Source organism: Plecotus auritus (assembly GCF_963455305.1).
Source record: "Plecotus auritus genome assembly, chromosome: 9".
Lineage (NCBI taxonomy): Eukaryota > Metazoa > Chordata > Mammalia > Chiroptera > Vespertilionidae > Plecotus > Plecotus auritus.
The window spans coordinates 10153289-10171575 of record NC_137783.1 but is presented as its reverse complement, the minus strand read 5'-3'; the positions used below and the strand labels follow the sequence as shown (position 1 = coordinate 10171575).

Below are 18287 nucleotides of genomic sequence, written 5' to 3'. Positions count from 1 at the left end.
GGTAAGCACTGACCCCATAGCACGCCCCGACAGTCTGTTCGCCTTTCCTGTAACCTCAACTAAGGTCTGGCCATCGCAGCTTTCTGGACGTGAGTTGGGTCATCTTCAACCCTTCTGCAGAAGGCTCTGCATCTCCGAGGTGGCTGACTTCCCAGGCAGCCGTGGCTCTCCGCCTGTCAGCACATCCTCGGAATTCCGAGTTGTTTTGCTCTCGCAGCTGGGAGGTGGGGGAGTGCGAGTTTGTTGGAGAATGCATTTTGGTGCAGGTTAAGTTGGAGGCGGGTTGGTCAGCTGCTGGGGATGATCGGGCATGTGTTTGGAGAATGAGCGAAGAAGGAAAAGGGAGAGAGAGATAGAAACATCATGAGAGAATCATTGATGTGGGGGTGGGGAGGTCAGGAGGCCCGAGGTATGTCAACGTCCCTCCTGCCTTGTCACCCGTGGTCTCACTTGCAGGAGAGTGGCGCTTGTTTAAGACGTTGAAGGGCCTTTCCAAGTGGGCTTCATCGGGTGAAGGAGTTCCCACTGCACCCGTGGGTGCCACACGCAGTGACTGACCTTCTCTCTCGGCCCTCGTCTCTAGAACCTGGGGTTCCCTTGCACCCCTGAGTGTTCCCTTTCCATATCTCTGCCTGGGGTTTTCTTTGGTGGAGATTCCTCTTACGTCAGTGTCAGTGCTGTGAGTTCAGTGGAAGGAAACCTGAGTGGGACCTACATGTGACAATGCCTCGCTTGCCCAAGTCTTTCCTTACGGGGTGAGGTTAATGGAGGGTGAGATCTTTTTTTAAAAAAATATTTTTTATTGATTTTTTTACAGAGAGGAAGGGAGAGGGATAGAGAGTTAGAAACATCGATGAGAGAGAAACATCCATCAGCTGCCTCCTGCACACCCCCTACTGGGGATGTGCCTGTAACCAAGGTACATACCCTTGACCGGAATCGAACCTGGGACCTTTCAGTCCGCAGGCCGACGCTCTATCCACTGAGCCAAACCGGTTAAGGCAGAGGGTGAGATCTTGAATGGATTGGATCCCACAGGGCAAAAATTTGGATTTCTGGTCCCTGTTGTCAATTGAGATAGTTTTCGATATTTCTCTGCTAAATGGTATGGGGCGGGGGGGCGTCTAAGTGTCTTTCTGTACGACCCCTTTCGGCTCTTATATGGTATGCGCACTTGCTAGAACCTCAGATGGTCTGAATTATGCATCAGATCTTTGTGCCTGACAAGGTAGTGATGCATTTCCTCAGCCTGGCAGCTGACGCCCTCACCAGTTTGGCTCAGAGGGATAGAGCGTCAGCCTGTGGACTGAAGGGTCCAGGGTTCGATTCTGGTCAAGGGCACATGCCGGGGTTGCTGACTCGGTCCCCAGTAGGGGGCGTGCAGGAGGCAGCCGATCAGTGATTCTCTCTCATGATGTTTCTCTCTCTCTCTCCCTCTTCCTTCCTCTCTGAAATCAATAAAAATATATTACAAAAAAAGTGCATCTCAGGTGCATGATTCCTTATGGAATCAAAGTTACAGTCAGTTTCTTATTGAAAGCTCTCGCTTTTCATGATAGTACTGATAGTACTTCCCTCAAAAATCGATAAATAATCAAGCTCCCTGGAACTGAAGTTCACCCATCCTGTAAGCATTATCAGGCAGTAACAAAACGTTAAAAATGTGTTTCTCCCTCAGCTGCATTGCTGTTTGTAAATAATATGGACAGGGCAGGCTTGTTCAGATCTTCAGCCGGGACCCGGTCTCTTTATTCTGGACATAGGGCTTGCTCGTTGCCCAAGTCCGCGAATGAGCTGAGTGGGTTTGCAGGGAGGGTGTCTTGGGAACATGTTAGACTCTGTCCTTTAAAATCAAAGTCACTGGGGTAAAGTGTCCCATGGCTTTGGGGAATTGGGTCTTCTCCAGGCTACGGGAGTTACTGTGTGAGGGGCCTCTAGGGCCCTCCTGGTGCCCCGGGGGAGGCCAGCACTTGTCATCTTGTTTGGGTTTGTGACGGGGGAGCTCGCAGAGATCATGACTGCTGCTTTTGTTCTCGCCCTGGCCCTGTAGTCACATCAACATGCCCTCCGTCCTGCTCCTGGAAGCCATCTGCATTTGCCTGTTGGCGGGAGGTAAGTTTTTGTTGGGGGAAAGAGGGTTAAGGCATTGAGGGCTTTGATTTGTGTCACATCCTGTGGATGTTAACATTGGAAGCTCTGTTGAATGCCTCTGTGTGTCTCCACTTCACGGCCACCTGCCTGGCCTAAGCCCCATCCCCTCAGGCTTGGACCACAGCAGCGGCCTCCTGATGGGCTCCGGGTCTCCTCCAGCCCATTCTCCGCACAGTGACCACTTAAAAAGGCAAATCTTGGCACATCTGGATCCCTCTCCACTTCTATCCCCTGCCTGAAACTTTCCAGTGATGTCCCATTGCTCTCAGAGGCCTGATCAGACCCCCTCCCCACCCTTTGTGCTGCAACCCATACCCCTTCCTGCCCAGCACCCTGCTCCCTCCTGCCGTAGGCCTTACCCCCACACTGCTACCCTGGTAAACTCCTGCTCATCCTTCAGCACCCAGCACAGTTCCTCCTGGACCCCCGATTGGGTCAGATCCTCTGTTAAAAACCCCTGTAGCCTTGGTCCCTCTGAGATGTAGCACTTAACACAGATGTGAGTTCGTGTCTGTGTGAATCTTTTGAAGTCAGTGTCCATCTTCTCCACCAATATAAGCTCCATGAGAAAGAGACCCTGCATAGTCTTCATTCACTACTGTGGAGTGGCTCTGCCTTGAGTGACTGCTTCTGGTGTCTTCTCTCCTAGCGCCCCCTTCGCTCCCTCTTCAGGAAGTGCAAGTGAGCAGGGAGACCCTGGGGAAGATTTCAGCCGCCAGCAAAAGTAAGCCCATGTTTGTTTGTGTTTTTTTTTTTAATTTTTTAAAAATATATTTTATTGATGTTTTACAGAGAGGAAGGGAGAGGGAGAGAGAGCTAGAAACATCGATGAGAGAGAAACATCGATCAGCTGCCTCCTGCACACCCCCTACTGGGGATGTGCCCGCAACCAAGGTACATGCCCTTGACCGGAATCGAACTTGGGACCCTTCAGTCCGCAGGCCGACGCTCTATCCACTGAGCCAAACGGGTTAAGGGCAAAGTAAGCCCATGTTTTATTCAGCCCTCTAAGCGCCCACTGCAGCCTCTTTGTGATGGACTCAGGGGAAACCACGTCACTGCAGACAGTGTCCACCCCACTCCCATCTTCCTTTCACGCTGTGGCCAATCATTTTCCCAAAACAGGGGCCCGACCAAGTCCCTCTCCTGGGTAAAAACCCTTGGTAAATTCCTGTTGCCAAATTTCTTTCTAAAATTTTTTTAAAATATATTTTTAAATTACAGTTTACTTTCAATATTAGTTTGTATTGGTTTCAGGTGCACAGCATAATAGTTAGACAATCACATACTTTATAAAGGGTTCCCCCTGGTATTTCCAGTGCCCACCTGGCCCCATACGTAGTTATCACAGCATTGTTGACTATATTCCCTACCAGGGGTCCTCAAACTTTTTAAACAGGGGGCCAGTTCACTGTCCCTCAGACTGTTGGAGGGCCGGACTATAGTTTAAAAAAAAAAAAACTATGAACAAATTCCTATGTGCACTGTGGGCCCGGGACGAGTCGGCTGCTAAGCAGGACAGGCAGCGGCACCCGGTGGGCTGGATAAATGTCCTCGGCGGGCCGCAGTTTGAGGACGCCTGCCCTATGCTATACTTTACATCCCCATGACTATTTTGTAACTACCAATCTGGACTTTCTTTTTTTAAAATACATTTTTACTTATTTCAGAGAGGAAGAGAGAGGGAGAAAGAGATAGAAACATCAGTGATGAGAGAGAATCATTGATTGGCTGCCTTCTGCACTCCCCCTACTGGGGATCAAGCCCACAACCTGGGCTTGTGCCCTTGGCCGGAATCGAACCTGGGACCCTTCAGTCTGCAGGCTGACGCTCTATCCACTGAGCCAAACTGAGACTAGGGCCTATCTGGACTTCTTAATCCCTTCACCTTTTTCACCCAGTCCCCCCATCTCCCCTTCCCTCTGGACCAGCCTGTTCTCTGTGTCCATGTGTCTGTTTCTGTTCTCTTTGTCATTTATTCTGTTCTCTAGATTGCACATATAAGTGAAATCATGAAGCATTTGTCTTTCCCTGACTGACTTATTTCACCTGTTGCCACATTTCTTGGCCTACACTTCAAGGTCTTCTGTTGGTGACCACTGCCTACCCAACCAGCCTCATCCACCATCATGTTCCTTCCTCTTCCACCATCCCCTCCATGTGCTCAAGCCACAGCAGTCCACGCCCAGGGCCCTGCACATCCCTCCTCCCTGTCTGGGGAAATACCCGCATTTGCTGCCTTCCGGTGGCGCCCTATCACCGGGGCCTCTCTGACTACCGCGGTCTTGGATCTTCACGGTGAGGTGGGCCTTGAACTCTGGAGCCACACAGCCTGGACATGATTCCTGGCTCCACTGCTTCCCTGGGCTCTGTCCTTGGGGATGTTAAGTGCCCTGCTTTCCTCATCTCTCCAGTGGGAATAAGCATCGTAAAAACTTAGGGGTGGAGGCGAGAGGCTAGAGAGCTGATAGCTAAAGGGTATTGGGTTTCTTTATGAAGGGATGGAAAATGTTCCAGAATTGACTGAGGTGACGATGGAATGTATCTGTGAATATACAGAAAAACGTTAAATTATATACTTTAAGTAGGTGAATTATATGATGTGTGAATGATATCTCAACAAAACTGTTTAAAAATTTAAAAAACAGTCGCTCAGCCGGCGTGGCTCAGTGGTTGATCATCAACTTATGAACCAGAGGTCCCAGTTCAATTCCGGACCAGGGCACATGCCCGGGTTGCAGGCTCCATCCCCAGTAGGAGGTGGCCAATCAATGATTCTCTCTCATCATTGATGTTTCTATCTCTCGCTCCCTCTCCCATCCTCTCTGAAATCAATAAAAATATATTTTAGCCCTAACCAGTTTGGCTCGGTGGATAGAGCGTTGGCCTGTGGACTGAAAGGTCCCAGGTTCGATTCCGGTCAAGGGCAGGTACCTTGGTTGCGGGCACATTCCCAGTGGGAGGTGTGCAGGAGGCAGCTGAACGATGTTTCTCTCTCATCGATGTTTCTGGCTCTCTGTCCCTCTCCCTTCCTCTCTGTGAAAAATCAATAAAATATATGAAAAAAATATATATATTTTAAAAGATAGCCAACTAGGGGTGGATGTAAGGATGAAGTGAACAGTCCATATAAAGGGTTTAAAGCAGCGCCCGGCGTGTGGGAAAGATGCGGTCAGTGCTGCTGGTATTGAACTCCTGGGTAACATGACCTCATAGACCAGGGTGCCTGGCTGTGTCCCAGACCAGATTGTGGTCCCCGAGGGCTGGGACCAGGGCTCTTCAGGATCCCGCACTGGCCCAGCAGCCTCTGCAGCCATACGATTCAAGTCAGTGCTGTTGGATTAGACTCTCCCGTTGTCCCAGACATTCACGGGAGGGTCTCGTTCTGAGCATCATGCCCGTGTGGGCATGTACCTCCCGCTGCAGAGAGGGCTTCCGCTGGCCCGGATCTTTTCCAGCATTCCTTCCTTCGCTGACCTAAGAGGAGCAGCAGCTGACCTACCACGGGTGCTTTCTGCCTCCTCTCTGCTTTGGGAGTGAGACCCTCTTGGGACCCGACTGCAAGGAAGCTGATGGTCACCCATCTGTCCGCCTCTCCCCAGCTGTGTGGTGCTCCGCTGCGGTGGACATCCTGTTCCTGATAGATGGCTCTCACAGCATCGGCAAAGGGAGCTTTGAAAGGGCCAAGCACTTCGCGATCACGGTCTGCGACGCTTTGGACGTCAACCCCGAGAGGGTGAGTGCAAGTCTTGCTGTCTCTGTATTTAGGATGTCTTTGGTTGCAAGTGACAGAAATCCAATCTTAAGCAAAAGAGGGCACTACTGGCTTGTGGAAGTGGAAAGACCAAGGGGGTGAATCATGGTTCCAGGCGCAGTGGGATCCAAGGGCTCGGTCTCCCTTTTTCCTTCGTTCAGTTTTGCTTGCAACAGTTGGCTTCCTTCCCACCCATAGCAAAGCTGCCCTGCTTTGTCCTTGAAGCTAGTGACACCAGTAAAAAGAAAGTGGACTTCATTCCCTGCATCTGACAGAAGTCCCAGGGAGGGCTCTGATTGGGCAGGTGTAGGTCACATGACAATCCCTTAACCAATCACAGTAGTTCAAGGGACTACTGTGCCAGACCTGAGGCACCTGCTCATCCACGTTCATGGGGTAGTGGTGAACACGTGGATTTGGTTTCCCACTAGAAGGATGTTGAATTTGCACAACAGTGGGAAAGGGAAAGCATGTGTAACTACCTCCTGAGACTAGAATCTCAGTACAAAGCGCAGCTCCGCCTACCCTCTCTGTACACTTGAAAGGAACTACTCCTGCCTGAGGGATCCAGCCAGTATGTTCGCTTCTTGTTCTTCCTGGCCCCGCATAATAGGCTTTAAGTGCCCGCAGAGTGTGCTCGCTGTGGCTCTGATGGCTAAAAGGGGCATTTTGGAATGACTCAATAGAAAAATGGGTGATGACCATTACAGACAATTCCCAGAAAATGAAACACAAATTGCCCTTGGACATATGAAAGAGCAGTGGAACAGCAGTCAATGTAATAGCAAACCTCCGGCAAGTATACCGGTTTTCACTTCCTGTGTTAGCAAAAACCCAAAGTTTGGTGACATTGCTGCCCTGGCAGGTTCCAGGAAGCTGCCGTTCTCACACACGGCTGGCAGAGTGTGCAGCCCTGACAGTATCCATCAGAGTTACAAAGGCTTGTTCCCTTTCACCCAGAAAATTATTCTAAATATACTCCCACAGATGGTTTTCCAAGATGACATTCCTGGATTAATCCTACAAAAATCCCTAGGATTTAGGAGCAAAAGTGGCCTTTTATGGGGGCCAGATTTTCTCCAGATTGGCATGTCATGTCGGGAGAGTGAGCACATTCCCGGGACCTCAGGCAACCTTGCATAGCTATTTGAAGACACTGTAGCAGAGCAGCCCGGAAGTTCCAACTGTACAGTCAGCCCATCTCAGACCCTAAAAGGGCCAGGGCCAAGGCCAAGGCCAAGGCCTGTGCCTGCGCCGTCTCCACCCTCTTCCACACAGGGCTCTGCTCTTAAAAGGAAAGGACTCCCTATAGAATTCCATAGTTATTCATGAAGGAACAGCCATAAAGACCCAACACTGTTGACCGTGGCATTGATGTTGTATGTCCTGAAGGGGGTGGCTGAGAGATCTCAGCAGATGGCAAGTTGGGAGAGAAGAACTGTCTGGGTGATGAGAGGATGTTTATGGATGAGGAAACAGGCTCAGAGAGTCTCAGTGACTGCCTAGGATCTTCTAAGATCCAGCCATCTCAGAAGAAAGCTCAATGTGGAAGAACTGGGCTCTCGACTCTCAACTCAGGACTTGTTTCACGGGTCATTTGTCCCTACCCAGTGGTCGGCATACTGAGGCTCGCAAGCCACATGCGGCTCTTTGGCCCCTTGAGTGTGGCTCTTCCACAAAATACCACGTGCGGGCGCGCACATACAGTGCGATTTGAAACTTCGTGGCCCATGCGCAGAAGTCGGTTTTCGGCTCTCCAGAGAAATTTCAATCGTCGTACTATTGATATCTGGCTCTGTGGACTAATGAGTTTGCCGACCACTGTCCCTACCCATTGGGTAGGATGAGGTGATGAGGCTCAGCCTTCACATCCTGCTGTCATATCGGAAGTGACAACATGGCATGGTGTGTCTGAGTGTGTGTGTGTGTGTGTGTCTGAGTGTGTGTGTGTATGTCTGGGTTGTGTGTGTATGTGGAAGTGGGGGGTGCTGATGGAATTCAAGATTCTCCATGAGAAACAAAAAACGTCATGGCTGGTGCCCTTGGGAGTACCTGTCCCAACCCACAGGGCCCCAGAGTTCAGGAAACTTCATCTCAGCCTTGCCAGGCCACATCTAGAACGTGGCGTTCGTAGGTTAGACATTGGCAAACCAGACAGCCCACAACAATGAGTGGAACAGTGAGAGGCCTGGAAATTTCCAAATAGGAGGGAACCTGGTTCTCATTTTTAAGTGAAAGAGGGTACAGAGTGGCTCCATTGTCGAAGGAGGGCAGAAGCTCGTGTGCAGGGAGGTGTGTGTGGGCTTGGCCCCAGAGAAACTTCCTCACAGCCAGACGTGGTGCGCAGAGGAGACGGGGTCTGTCTCAGAGCGTGCGTGGGCATCCTGACCGCCCCGTGCTCCGGCCCCCTTGCTGGGATGCCAGTGAAGGGCGTCAGGGCGGTTTCGGATGGTTCCATCTAATTTGTGGCTCCGGGTTTTACGTTCTTGCTGCTTATTTTTTGTCTTCTGTTATCTCCATGTACGAGAGATCTGATGTGTCGTCTTCTTATCTCCATTGTACAAGAGATTTTACTTTCAGTAACTTCAGTTTTCAGGAAGACATTTTCAAGTCGCTATAATTAAGGCTTTTATGGATGCTTGTTGTTGAGGTGGGTTTAAGGTGTTTGAAGTCTTCCTCTCAATACTTAAAAGCTGAGAAGTTAAAAAAAAAAAAAAAGCGCAAGCTGTGAAGTTCACTTCCTGGCTGTAATATAATGATTACAGCAGGGAGGTGAGAAGTCTGGGCGGGCTGGCTTCTGAGCATACAGTAAACTGAAGATAAAAGGCAACTCCTTTTGCTCCCAAACCACCAATTAAATTAAATGCCTTAGCTACCGACTCACGCTGTTTGTATCTTGTTTTGAAGTTGCATCCTTCCTGTTTAATTCAAGTAAATGCACCCAGCTGTTGGTCTCCAGGGAGGTTTTCTTTGAAACCAAGTAACGCATTCTCATGCTTTAATAAAAAAGACGTCTAGTGAAAGGCGTCCCTCCTTTTCCCATTTGCTCGGTCCCCCTACCTGCTTTCTTGAGCATCCCTGCAGAACCACTCCACGCAAACATAAGCAACATGTGTATATGTTCTTATCCCCCTTCCCCTTTTTATACAGAGAGTAGCAGGTGATACACACTGTTCTGTTCCTTGCCTTATTCTCTTCACATGTCTTGGAAATTTTTCCATATCTAGGTAATATAGGCATTAATGTAGGTATATATTATCTTTTATAGCCGATTAATGTTCCAGTGTAAGGATTTACCAGTGTTTAATTAACCAACCCCCTGTTGATGGACAGTTGCAATTACAGATATACTGTGAGCTTGTAAATATGTCATTTACACATGTATATCTGTAGGATCAATTTCCAATAGCATCATGCATTTGTAATTTTCAATAAATATTGATAAATCGCTCCCACGGATGCTGTAAGATTTATGTTCTTACCATAGAGTTTGAGAATGCTGGTTACCCCCTGCAAACATTGTATCTGGCTTTTTGCTACATCTGAGTGTGGTGCCCTCAAATACAGGTTTGTATACTAAAGAGCCATTTGTATTTCCTGTTCTGTGATCGCTGTTCATATCCTTTACTCATTTTTTTTCTGTTGGATTGTTAGTCTTTTACATATCAATTCCTAGACACTCTACATATAGTGGGGAAACTAACGCTTTGCCTCGGGACATGAGTTGCAAATAATGTTTCCATTTTGTCTTCATGTTTTTGGTTGAATCGTGGTATGTGTTGCCCTGCAGAAGTTTTCTTGTAGTCAGATTTATCAGTCTTTCCTGGATGACGTCCGATTTTTAGAATTTTTAGTCGTAGTAAGGTCTTTTCTGCTTTGAGGTTTTAAAGGAACTCTCCCAGGTTTTCTTCTAGAACTTTTACGGTTATATTTTTCACATTTAAATATTGAATCCACTTGCAGTTTATCCTTTATTCTTTGGCAGGTTTATCCAGTTGTCCCCAAACCACTTAGTAACTAGACCATGTTTCCCCCCACTGGTTAGAGATGCCCCTTCCTTTATCACCTGCCAAATTCCAGGGAGATTTCAAAAGTGTCGCGTCTCAGAAACTTTTTTGTGAGCTTCTCTCCTGCTCTGCTTTCCAGTGTCCATTCCCCCACATGCCCACCCAAGACTTCTTCCTACTTAGATGCCAGTGGCTCCTACTCCATAAATACATGTATATACATGAGGGAGGCAAGTCCGATGGGCCAGGTCTCTGGGGGCAGGTGAGCCCGCCTGGTGTGGCGAGGGCTTTGATCAGCTCCCAGGCACCAGGCTTGTGAAGGCATCAGCCGTGAAGGAATTCAAGTTGCAAGCAAAAGGCAGCATCATTGCTTAAATATGAATCACTTGGCTCATTTGCAAGCGTGGCCAGAATTAGGGTTCCTTATAATACTGGTAACAGAGAACGGTTTCTCCAGTGGTTTTGGAGAGCCAGGAATTAGGTTCAGGGATTGGACCCTGGAGAGGAAACCTAAATGTTTACAGCCTTCTCTGCTGGAGACACGCTGGTGTGTTCAGGGTCCGGAGAATGACTTTCCTCGGCTCTCCTTCCCCAGTCCTGCAAGGCTTTGGGCTTCCTCACGTGACCTCCTCACTTAGGCTGCAAAATCTGGAATCACCAGCGGCTCTCCTCCCTCCATGCAGGGGAACTTCAGCTCCAGGATTGCTTGCCTCAGGTTGGGGTGCTGATTGTCCCCCAATCTGACTCTGGTCTGGAGAGCTGGCCTCTCCCTCGCAGGGCAGGGGCAGGCTTGGAAGGGCTGACCGCCTCTGCAACCAAGGATGGGTGTGTGGTGGCTGTGGGCAGTGATGAGCCAGCAGGGATGGTGGCTGTGGTTAGCGTCTGCAACACCCTGGTCGGGTCAGCGAGCATTTTGCTGAAGGCTGTGCTGGCGGCTGAGAAGGCGAGCGAGCCGTAGAGCTGAGCCTCGTACAGATCATAAGCACCGAGTTCAAAGGCCTGGCTTCCCTCTCACTCTCCCTGGCCAGCTCTGTGTCCTCTCTACACTTCCGTTTCTCCATCAGCGAGGTGGGTAGGAACCGTGCTTCTGCGGATTAAATGCAGTAACATGAGGCTGCTATGGCAGGCATTCGGTACATGTGAGCAAAGACCCTGCCCTAATAAAGACGTTCTCGGCTCAGCCGAGCGAAATGCCAGCATGGGGGTCGAGGGAATGGAAGTGGGGTGGTGGTTGTCAGTGCAGACACGGGCAGATTGGACTGTTTCCTTCCAGATTCTTCTCCTGGTCTTGGGAACCTTTTCTTGGGGAGACCAGAGGAAGCTCTGGCTCCGGGGTTTGTTGAACTGGCAGGAGACGGGGTCTTTAGGATGAGAAAGGCTGTCTTTCCTCTTAGGAATGTGTGTGACTTGACCCCGCACTCAACCCCTGGGCCCTCTGTGTCCTCCTGCAGGTCAGGGTGGGAGCGGTCCAGTTCAGTTCCGCTCCTTGGCTGGAATTCCCCTTGGACTCCTTGTCAACCCAACAGGAAGTGAAGACGAAACTCAAGAGGATGGTTTTCAAGTATGTACGCTCAGGCTCTGCCCTGGTGAGGATGCGGCTGGCTGCTCTGAAAATCGCTCTTGAAGGGTCTGGCCCTGCCCTTGGCCTCCCAGAGAGGGCTGGGGTGTCCAGAATCCCAGCTGTGCTTGCTGGGTACTGAGAATGCCCCTCTCAGGGCTGCCCCTGTTATCAGGGGATGCCCCAGGTGGGAACTTAGATGCAAGTTCCAAGAAAGTATTTGCTGCTGTTATGTGCAGTTGTCAGTCACCTGGGAGAAAGGGCCAGTGAAGGTCAAGTGTTAGAACACTGGCCCTTTCTCCCAGTCTGTCTTTGGTGACCGCTGCAGCTCGGTGACCGTCTTTTTTATTAAAGCATGTGTAAATGACATATTTACATTCTGGGGTCTGTCTAAAGAGTAAGTGCTGCTCGAAAACAATGAGTAGTTGTTCGTGTGCTCAGACACATGCACACCCTATAAACCCGTGGTCGGCAAAACGCGGCTCGCGAGCCACATGCGGCTCTTTGGCCCCTTGAGTGTGGCTCTTGCACAAAATACCACGGCCTGGGCGAGTCTATTTTGAAGAAGTGGCGTTAAAAGAAGTTTAAAAAATTTGGCTCTCCAAAGAAATTTCAATTGTTGTCCTGTTGATATTTGGCTCTGTTGACCAATGAGTTTGCCGACCACTGCTATAAACGGATGGATGTAGTGGGGCCATGACTTTACTGACAGGTCAGCTGATGTGTGTGTATGTGATGTGTATATATGCACACATGTCCTAGTACATACATATATTTCTTGTGTAAATATTTTATGTGTTTGTTGCATATGCATGTAAACATATACATGTCTGCATTTGAATGTGTTATACACACACACACACACACACACACACACACACACACGCGCGCACACACACATAATATCCTTTATAAGCGCTCACAGAAGACTGTCTTTAACTTGCCCCTGGTCACTCTGGTCTCTGCTGCCCCTTGCACTAGTGTCCACAGAAGTCCGTGCTCCCATTTCTAGGCGTCGCCTCCAGGTGCAGAGGCCCTGAGGCCCCTTTCCAGGCACAGGCTCCCGTAGGGGCACCAGTGCTCTCCACAAGCCCTCATCCCCACACTGGGCACAGCAGCAACTCCCAGGGACCCCCAGGGACTCCATCGCAGGCCCTTGGGCCCAGCCCTTTCCTCTGTCCATGGGCGCCCTGAGCAAATGAGGGGCAAGTCAAGTACAAGAAAGTACAAAGGGAAAAGCACCTTGGTATCTATTTGTAAAAACGACACTGGCCTTGTTCCCTTGGAGCCCTCTACCCCTGAGGCCCCCAAGAATGGTTTCCTATCAAGTAAGTCATAGCCTCTCACCCCCGTGACTTGGGCCCAGGCACCCGGAGCAGCGCTTTTCATCGGGAGCTCATAGAGCTCCCTGGGTCAGTATTGCTGAGGGAAGTCTGTTAAATGCAGGTGCTGGACCCCCTCCCAGACCTCCTGAACCTCTCTCTGGGAAGTGATGTTTAGCACTGCACTTTATTTTTATTTATTTATTTATTTTTTAGCACTGTACTTTAAAAAGTTTTCTCCCTACTGCCTCTTTCCTAGGACTGTTATACACACTGACTGTTTAAAAACAGCTTTATGGAGATATACTTTACATATTATAAAGTTCACACATTTCATGTGGACAAGTCAGTGGTTCTGAGTGTATTTTCAGAGTTATGTAACTACTAGAGGCCCGGGGCCAGCCGGGGCCGGCCCGGGGGAGGGATTGCGGGAGGTTGGCCTGCTGCGGGAGGTTGGCGTGGGAGAGCACGGACCACCAGGGGGCAGCTCCTGCGTTGAGCATCTGTCCCTGGTGGTCAGTGCACATCATAGCGACCAGATGACCGGTCGTTCGGTCAACCAGTCGTAACGGTCGCTTAGGCTTTTATATATATAGATTACCATAATCTAATTTTAGAACATTTTCATCATCCCAAAAGAAATCCAGAGAAGATATATAAATGGCCAATGAGGACATGAAAAGATATTCAACAGCATTAGTCATTAAGGAAATGCAAATAAAAACCATAATGACATATCACTTCATACCCACTAGGAAGGCTGAAATAAAAGACAGACTGTGACACGTGTTGACAGGGATGTGGATGAGAATCATTGATTGGCTGCTTCCTGCACGCTCCCCGTTAGTGGGATTATAAAATAGCGCAGCTGCGTTGAAAAACAGTTTGGCAGTTTCTCAAAATGTTAAATACAGAGTTACCATATGACCCTGCAACTTCGCTTCCAAGAGAATTGAAAACATGCCCACACAGAACTGTATACCCTATACAGTTCTATAGCAGCATTATTTATAAGGGGCAAAAAATGGAAATAACACAAGTGCAATGGATAAACAAAAGGTGGCATATTCATACAATGGAGTATTATTCAGCTATAAAAAGGGATGATGTGATTCATGCTACCACATGGATGAACTTTGAGAACATTATGCTAAGTGAAAGGAGCAGACACACAAAGTTACATATTGTATAATTTCATTTTTACGAAATGTCTGAAATTGGCAAATCTGTGGAAACAGAAAGTACATCAGTCATTGCCAGGAGCTGTAGGGAGAGGGCGTGGGAAGTGACTGGTTTGGGGTAATAAAAATGCTTTTATTTAGATAATGGTAATTAACGGTTGAATAAGTCTGTGAATGTACTAAAAACTACTGAATTGTATACGTTAAAAGGGTGAATTTTATGGTTTATTAATTATATTACTGATATATTTAATTATCATAAAAACCTTATATCCATTATATGTACACTAACATTTGCAGGAAAAAAATAGCTTGTTGGATTAAGTTTAGGACTGAAAGTCAAAAACTGTTTGGGTGACTAACTCAAAGGATTTGGCCCTGTTCTCTTCTAAAAAACAAAGCAAATTGCAGCAAGTTGGTTCAAAAAGTCACTTTTGGAGATCATCGCGTATCTGTTCCAGCTCTTTACTTTAGGAGGGAGGATGCTGAGGTTGAGAAGGACCAGGCGACTTAGCCAGTCCAATAGGCCCCACCCAGCTGCCCTTCTTCACCTCTCCCTCCTCCCACCCCAACCCCCTCAATGGTTGGGATCCTCCTCTCAGCTGTGGTGAAAGTCATTGCTAAGGGCGGGAGAGTATTCTTCATGACATAAGAAATACAGAGCTGCGTTAGGAACGCGCCACACGAGGACACGGGAGGTGGAGAAGGAAGCCTCTGTGTGTGTCTGCACACGGTCGGCTTCTGTTTTGGGGAGGATGACGGTTAGCAGTGTGCATCCTAGGATAACCTTAAGAAACAGCAAACAGGGCAAGGGCCGTAAGGAACTTTTTGGCCACAGTTGCCGGGTCACTGAGGACACCAAGCGTGAAGACACTAGGATTCATCAGAACAGAGGAATGTTGGCTGAATGGGAAGGATGACCTCCCAGGGCTCGTCCCCTTTTCCTTTTCTTTTTTTAAAATATTTTTTATTGATTTCAGAGAGGAAGGGGGAGAGAGAGAGAAACATCAGTGATGAGAGAGAATCATTGATTGGCTGCTTCCTGCACGCCCCCTACTGGGGATTGAGCCTGCAACCAAGGTATGTGCCCTTGACCGGAAGCGAACCCTGGACCCTTCAGTCCGCAGGCCAACGCTCTATCCACTGAGCCAAACCAGCTCGGGCTCTTCTCCATTTTTCTACAGTGCAGTTTTCAAGGCTGGCCTGACTGGAAGAGCTTTACCTAAAACCCAGAGCCCTTGCCTTTCTAGACCAAGGCGATTCCCTGAAGGTGTGTGTTGAGGTGGCTAAGAAACCACCCTGACATGTGGCAGTAAGAAGCTTTAACAATATCACAGCCAAGCCTTTCAATATTGTACCCGGTGATAACATAAAATCAGATTAACCATGGCCAGCAGTTGGCTCTGAATGTCCCGAACTCTGGCCGGCTGGCTGGGCAAGCTCACACAGTCATTTCATTAATCTCCCAGTAACACCACTCGAAGTTTCCTGTGATTGGCCTAAAAATCCATTGTAGTGAGTCATTATTTTCTGCCCGGTTGACACAGAGAGCCAGCAGGCCTCCCTCTGAGGGGTGGGACGAGCCTCCTTTTGTGAGGTTTAGTCGAGATTCTGCACTGGGATTCCAAACTTGTGGACAGTCCTTGTAACTGGCCTGTAAGGTTACAGACTCTTAGCATCCCAGTGAGCGGGGAGCATTGTAACCTGCCCTGATCTGGAAGCAAACTGCAGCCTTCCGGCACCTGACCCTGACCTTGGAAGTGGGCCAGGAAGGTCCGGTCCTGGCAAGGTCAGCGACCTTGCAGCCAAGCCCTGTCCTTTACTCTCATGGATTCTTACTGAGCTCTATTACCGGCTCACCCACCCCAGGGAGATGTTGAGCCATAACAACAAGGGGATGACACAGGGGTGGGGCGATGGGAGGTGGGTGGTAGACAGACGATGGGCGTTGTCAGCCCATAGCCATGTGTGGGGCAGACCCAGAGAGTGACATTATTACCTAAACCGCAGAGCTGTGCGGGGGTGCATCTTAAGGTCCCAGGAAAAGTTCATGTCTGTTCATCATTGTTGTGGTTTAGAGGGTGAGCAAGTGTATCTCTCATGGTAGGAATTGCCACTTTGAGCTTCTGCCAGGGGAATGTGGCTGTCACTACTAATGGAGGAGCCATTGTCTGCCAACGTCACTTCTCTGGATCACTAATTCATATTTTGTTTTTTCCTCCCGGGTGAGCTCAGAGGAGGGCGCACCGAGACAGGCCTTGCTCTGAAATACTTTCTGCGCAGAGGGTTCCCCGGGGGCAGAAATGCCTCTGTGCCCCAGGTCCTCATCATCATCACGGATGGCAGGTCCCAAGGACACGTGGCACTGCCAGCCAAGCAGCTGCAGGAAAGAGGGGTCACTGTGTTTGCCGTGGGGGTGCGCTTTCCCAGGTAAGAGCCTCGAGCACCTGGGTCAGCCCTGTGGCCACGGTGCGGCTGGGAGAGCTCACAGCCGCGGGAGAGGGGGCAGGGGAAACACCGTGCTGATTCAGGCAGGATCTGTCCTTTCTTCCCTTGTCTTGTTGTTGCCGGAGCATAGGGAACTCTGAGTCTGCAAGTCTCAGTCTCTGCAATGTCTTTCCTTTCGTCTAAACACCTGGTTTTAAGTGCCCGAAACTCGACTTGATTCGGGCAGAAATGGAAAGTCATGGACTCATCTGACTGCACCGGCTGGGTCAGGGGTCTCTCGGTGTGAGCAGGAGGGGCCAGGGACTTGAATGCCATTGAGGTTCTGTCCTCCCCACCCCACCCCGAGCATCTCTGCTGCCCTCAGCCTGGCACTCTCAGGATCTCAGGAGCTGGAGCTGTGGCTGCAGGCAGTGGCTGGCTCACATCCTTTAGTATTTATGGAGCCCCCTCGCTGATGGTTCTCCTCTCTGGCTGAGCGTCTGTTTTGCCAGGGAGCTTTTAAGAAAGTCTGTGGCTGGGTGGGGTCAGGCAGAGCTGCTCCCCTGGGTGTGAATGTGAGCCCAGAGCTGAGAGGCCCCCTCTGTGTGCCAGGCCCTGCCCCGGGTCCTGGGAGAAATGTCCAGTTTCTATGGCTTCAGGAGAGAATAGGGAATTTTACGTAAGTGAATTTGAGACATCAATGAACTGTTGCCATATTGCCAAACCTTGGCTTACTTTGGTGGGCACGATTCTAAATGCATCGCTGGCTGCCCTGTCTTCTTAGCCTTTTCTTCACGCCCCCACGTCCTTGTGCTGCTCCTCGTTTTTTTTTTGTCCTGGGCCCTGAGGGGTGCCCTCTGGCTGTCTGTGTGCTGGCTCCCTCCTAGATGGGCTCCCAGTGCTGGTCTTCACTGTTTATAGTTCTTCTGTATTTTTTTTCTTTCTTTTTAGTATGTTTTTATCAGGGTTGGCTCAGTGGATAGAGCGTCGGCCTGCGGACTGAAGGGTCCCCAGTTCGAGAGAAAGAGAAACATCAATGATGAGAGAGAATCATCGATCGGCTGCCTCCTGCACCCCCCACACTGGGGATCGAGCTCACCACCCGGGCATGTGCCCTGACCAGGAATCAAACCTTTGACCTCTTGGTTCCTGGGGTCGATGCCCAACCACGGGGCCACACCAGTCAGGGCACTTCTGTGTTTTTTCTTTTGCTAGCTGTCCTTGTTTGTTCTTTTCTTGCCTAGAACCAGTCTCCTTCCTTCCTTGCTGTCCAGTTTTTCTCATCAGCTCTAGTCACAGAACCAGACAGTGAAATCTGTCAGGACCGCGTCTGACACGGGAGGCGTCGGTTTGAGTGTGAGCTCGCCCCGGCCCCCGGGAGGTCGGTGGACGGTAGCACGCACACATTATGACCCATGGCCCCGTGTCCTCGAGGTCATTCTGAGGTTCACTTCTGGACGTTTCCTGCGTCCTGGAGGGATGAGGTTGCAGTGAAGTGGCTTCCGTGGCCGTGGGGGGGTGGGGTGTGGCCCGTGGGCTAGAAGCCGGGAGGGCAGGGGGCGGGTGGGCTGGGAGTGACGAGGCATGTAACCTCTGCTGGGGGCTGGGCCCAGGTGGGAGGAGCTGCACACGCTGGCCAGCGAGCCCAGGGAGCAGCACGTGCTGATGGCCGAGCAGGTGGAGGACGCCACCAACGGCCTGTTCAGCGCCCTCAGCGGCTCCGACGTCTGCACCTTCGCCTCTCCAGGTATGGCCTTCCAGGCTGGCCCATGTGCAAGTGGGGTGTCTGTGGGATGGAAGTGGGGTGTGGGATGGGGAGGGTTCCCCTAGCATGAGGTAAGCACTCAGGGGCCTCCCCAAGGAGGGAGGGTGAGAGGAACGGGGCCA

The 18287-nt window shown here is 50.0% G+C and overlaps 1 protein-coding gene across 1 annotated transcript in view; it reads left to right on the top strand.

Moving 5' to 3' along the window:
• Positions 1-18287, top strand: part of VWA2 (von Willebrand factor A domain containing 2) — a 36290-nt gene that overhangs the window by 8157 nt on the left and 9846 nt on the right. Inside the window, exons 2-7 of the mRNA XM_080640822.1 lie at positions 2051-2112; positions 2801-2875; positions 5754-5887; positions 11364-11473; positions 16209-16403; positions 18014-18147. Coding sequence (XP_080496948.1) covers positions 2061-2112; positions 2801-2875; positions 5754-5887; positions 11364-11473; positions 16209-16403; positions 18014-18147 — 700 coding nt within the window. The 5' untranslated portion in view covers positions 2051-2060. The remainder of the gene's footprint in view (positions 1-2050; positions 2113-2800; positions 2876-5753; positions 5888-11363; positions 11474-16208; positions 16404-18013; positions 18148-18287) is intronic.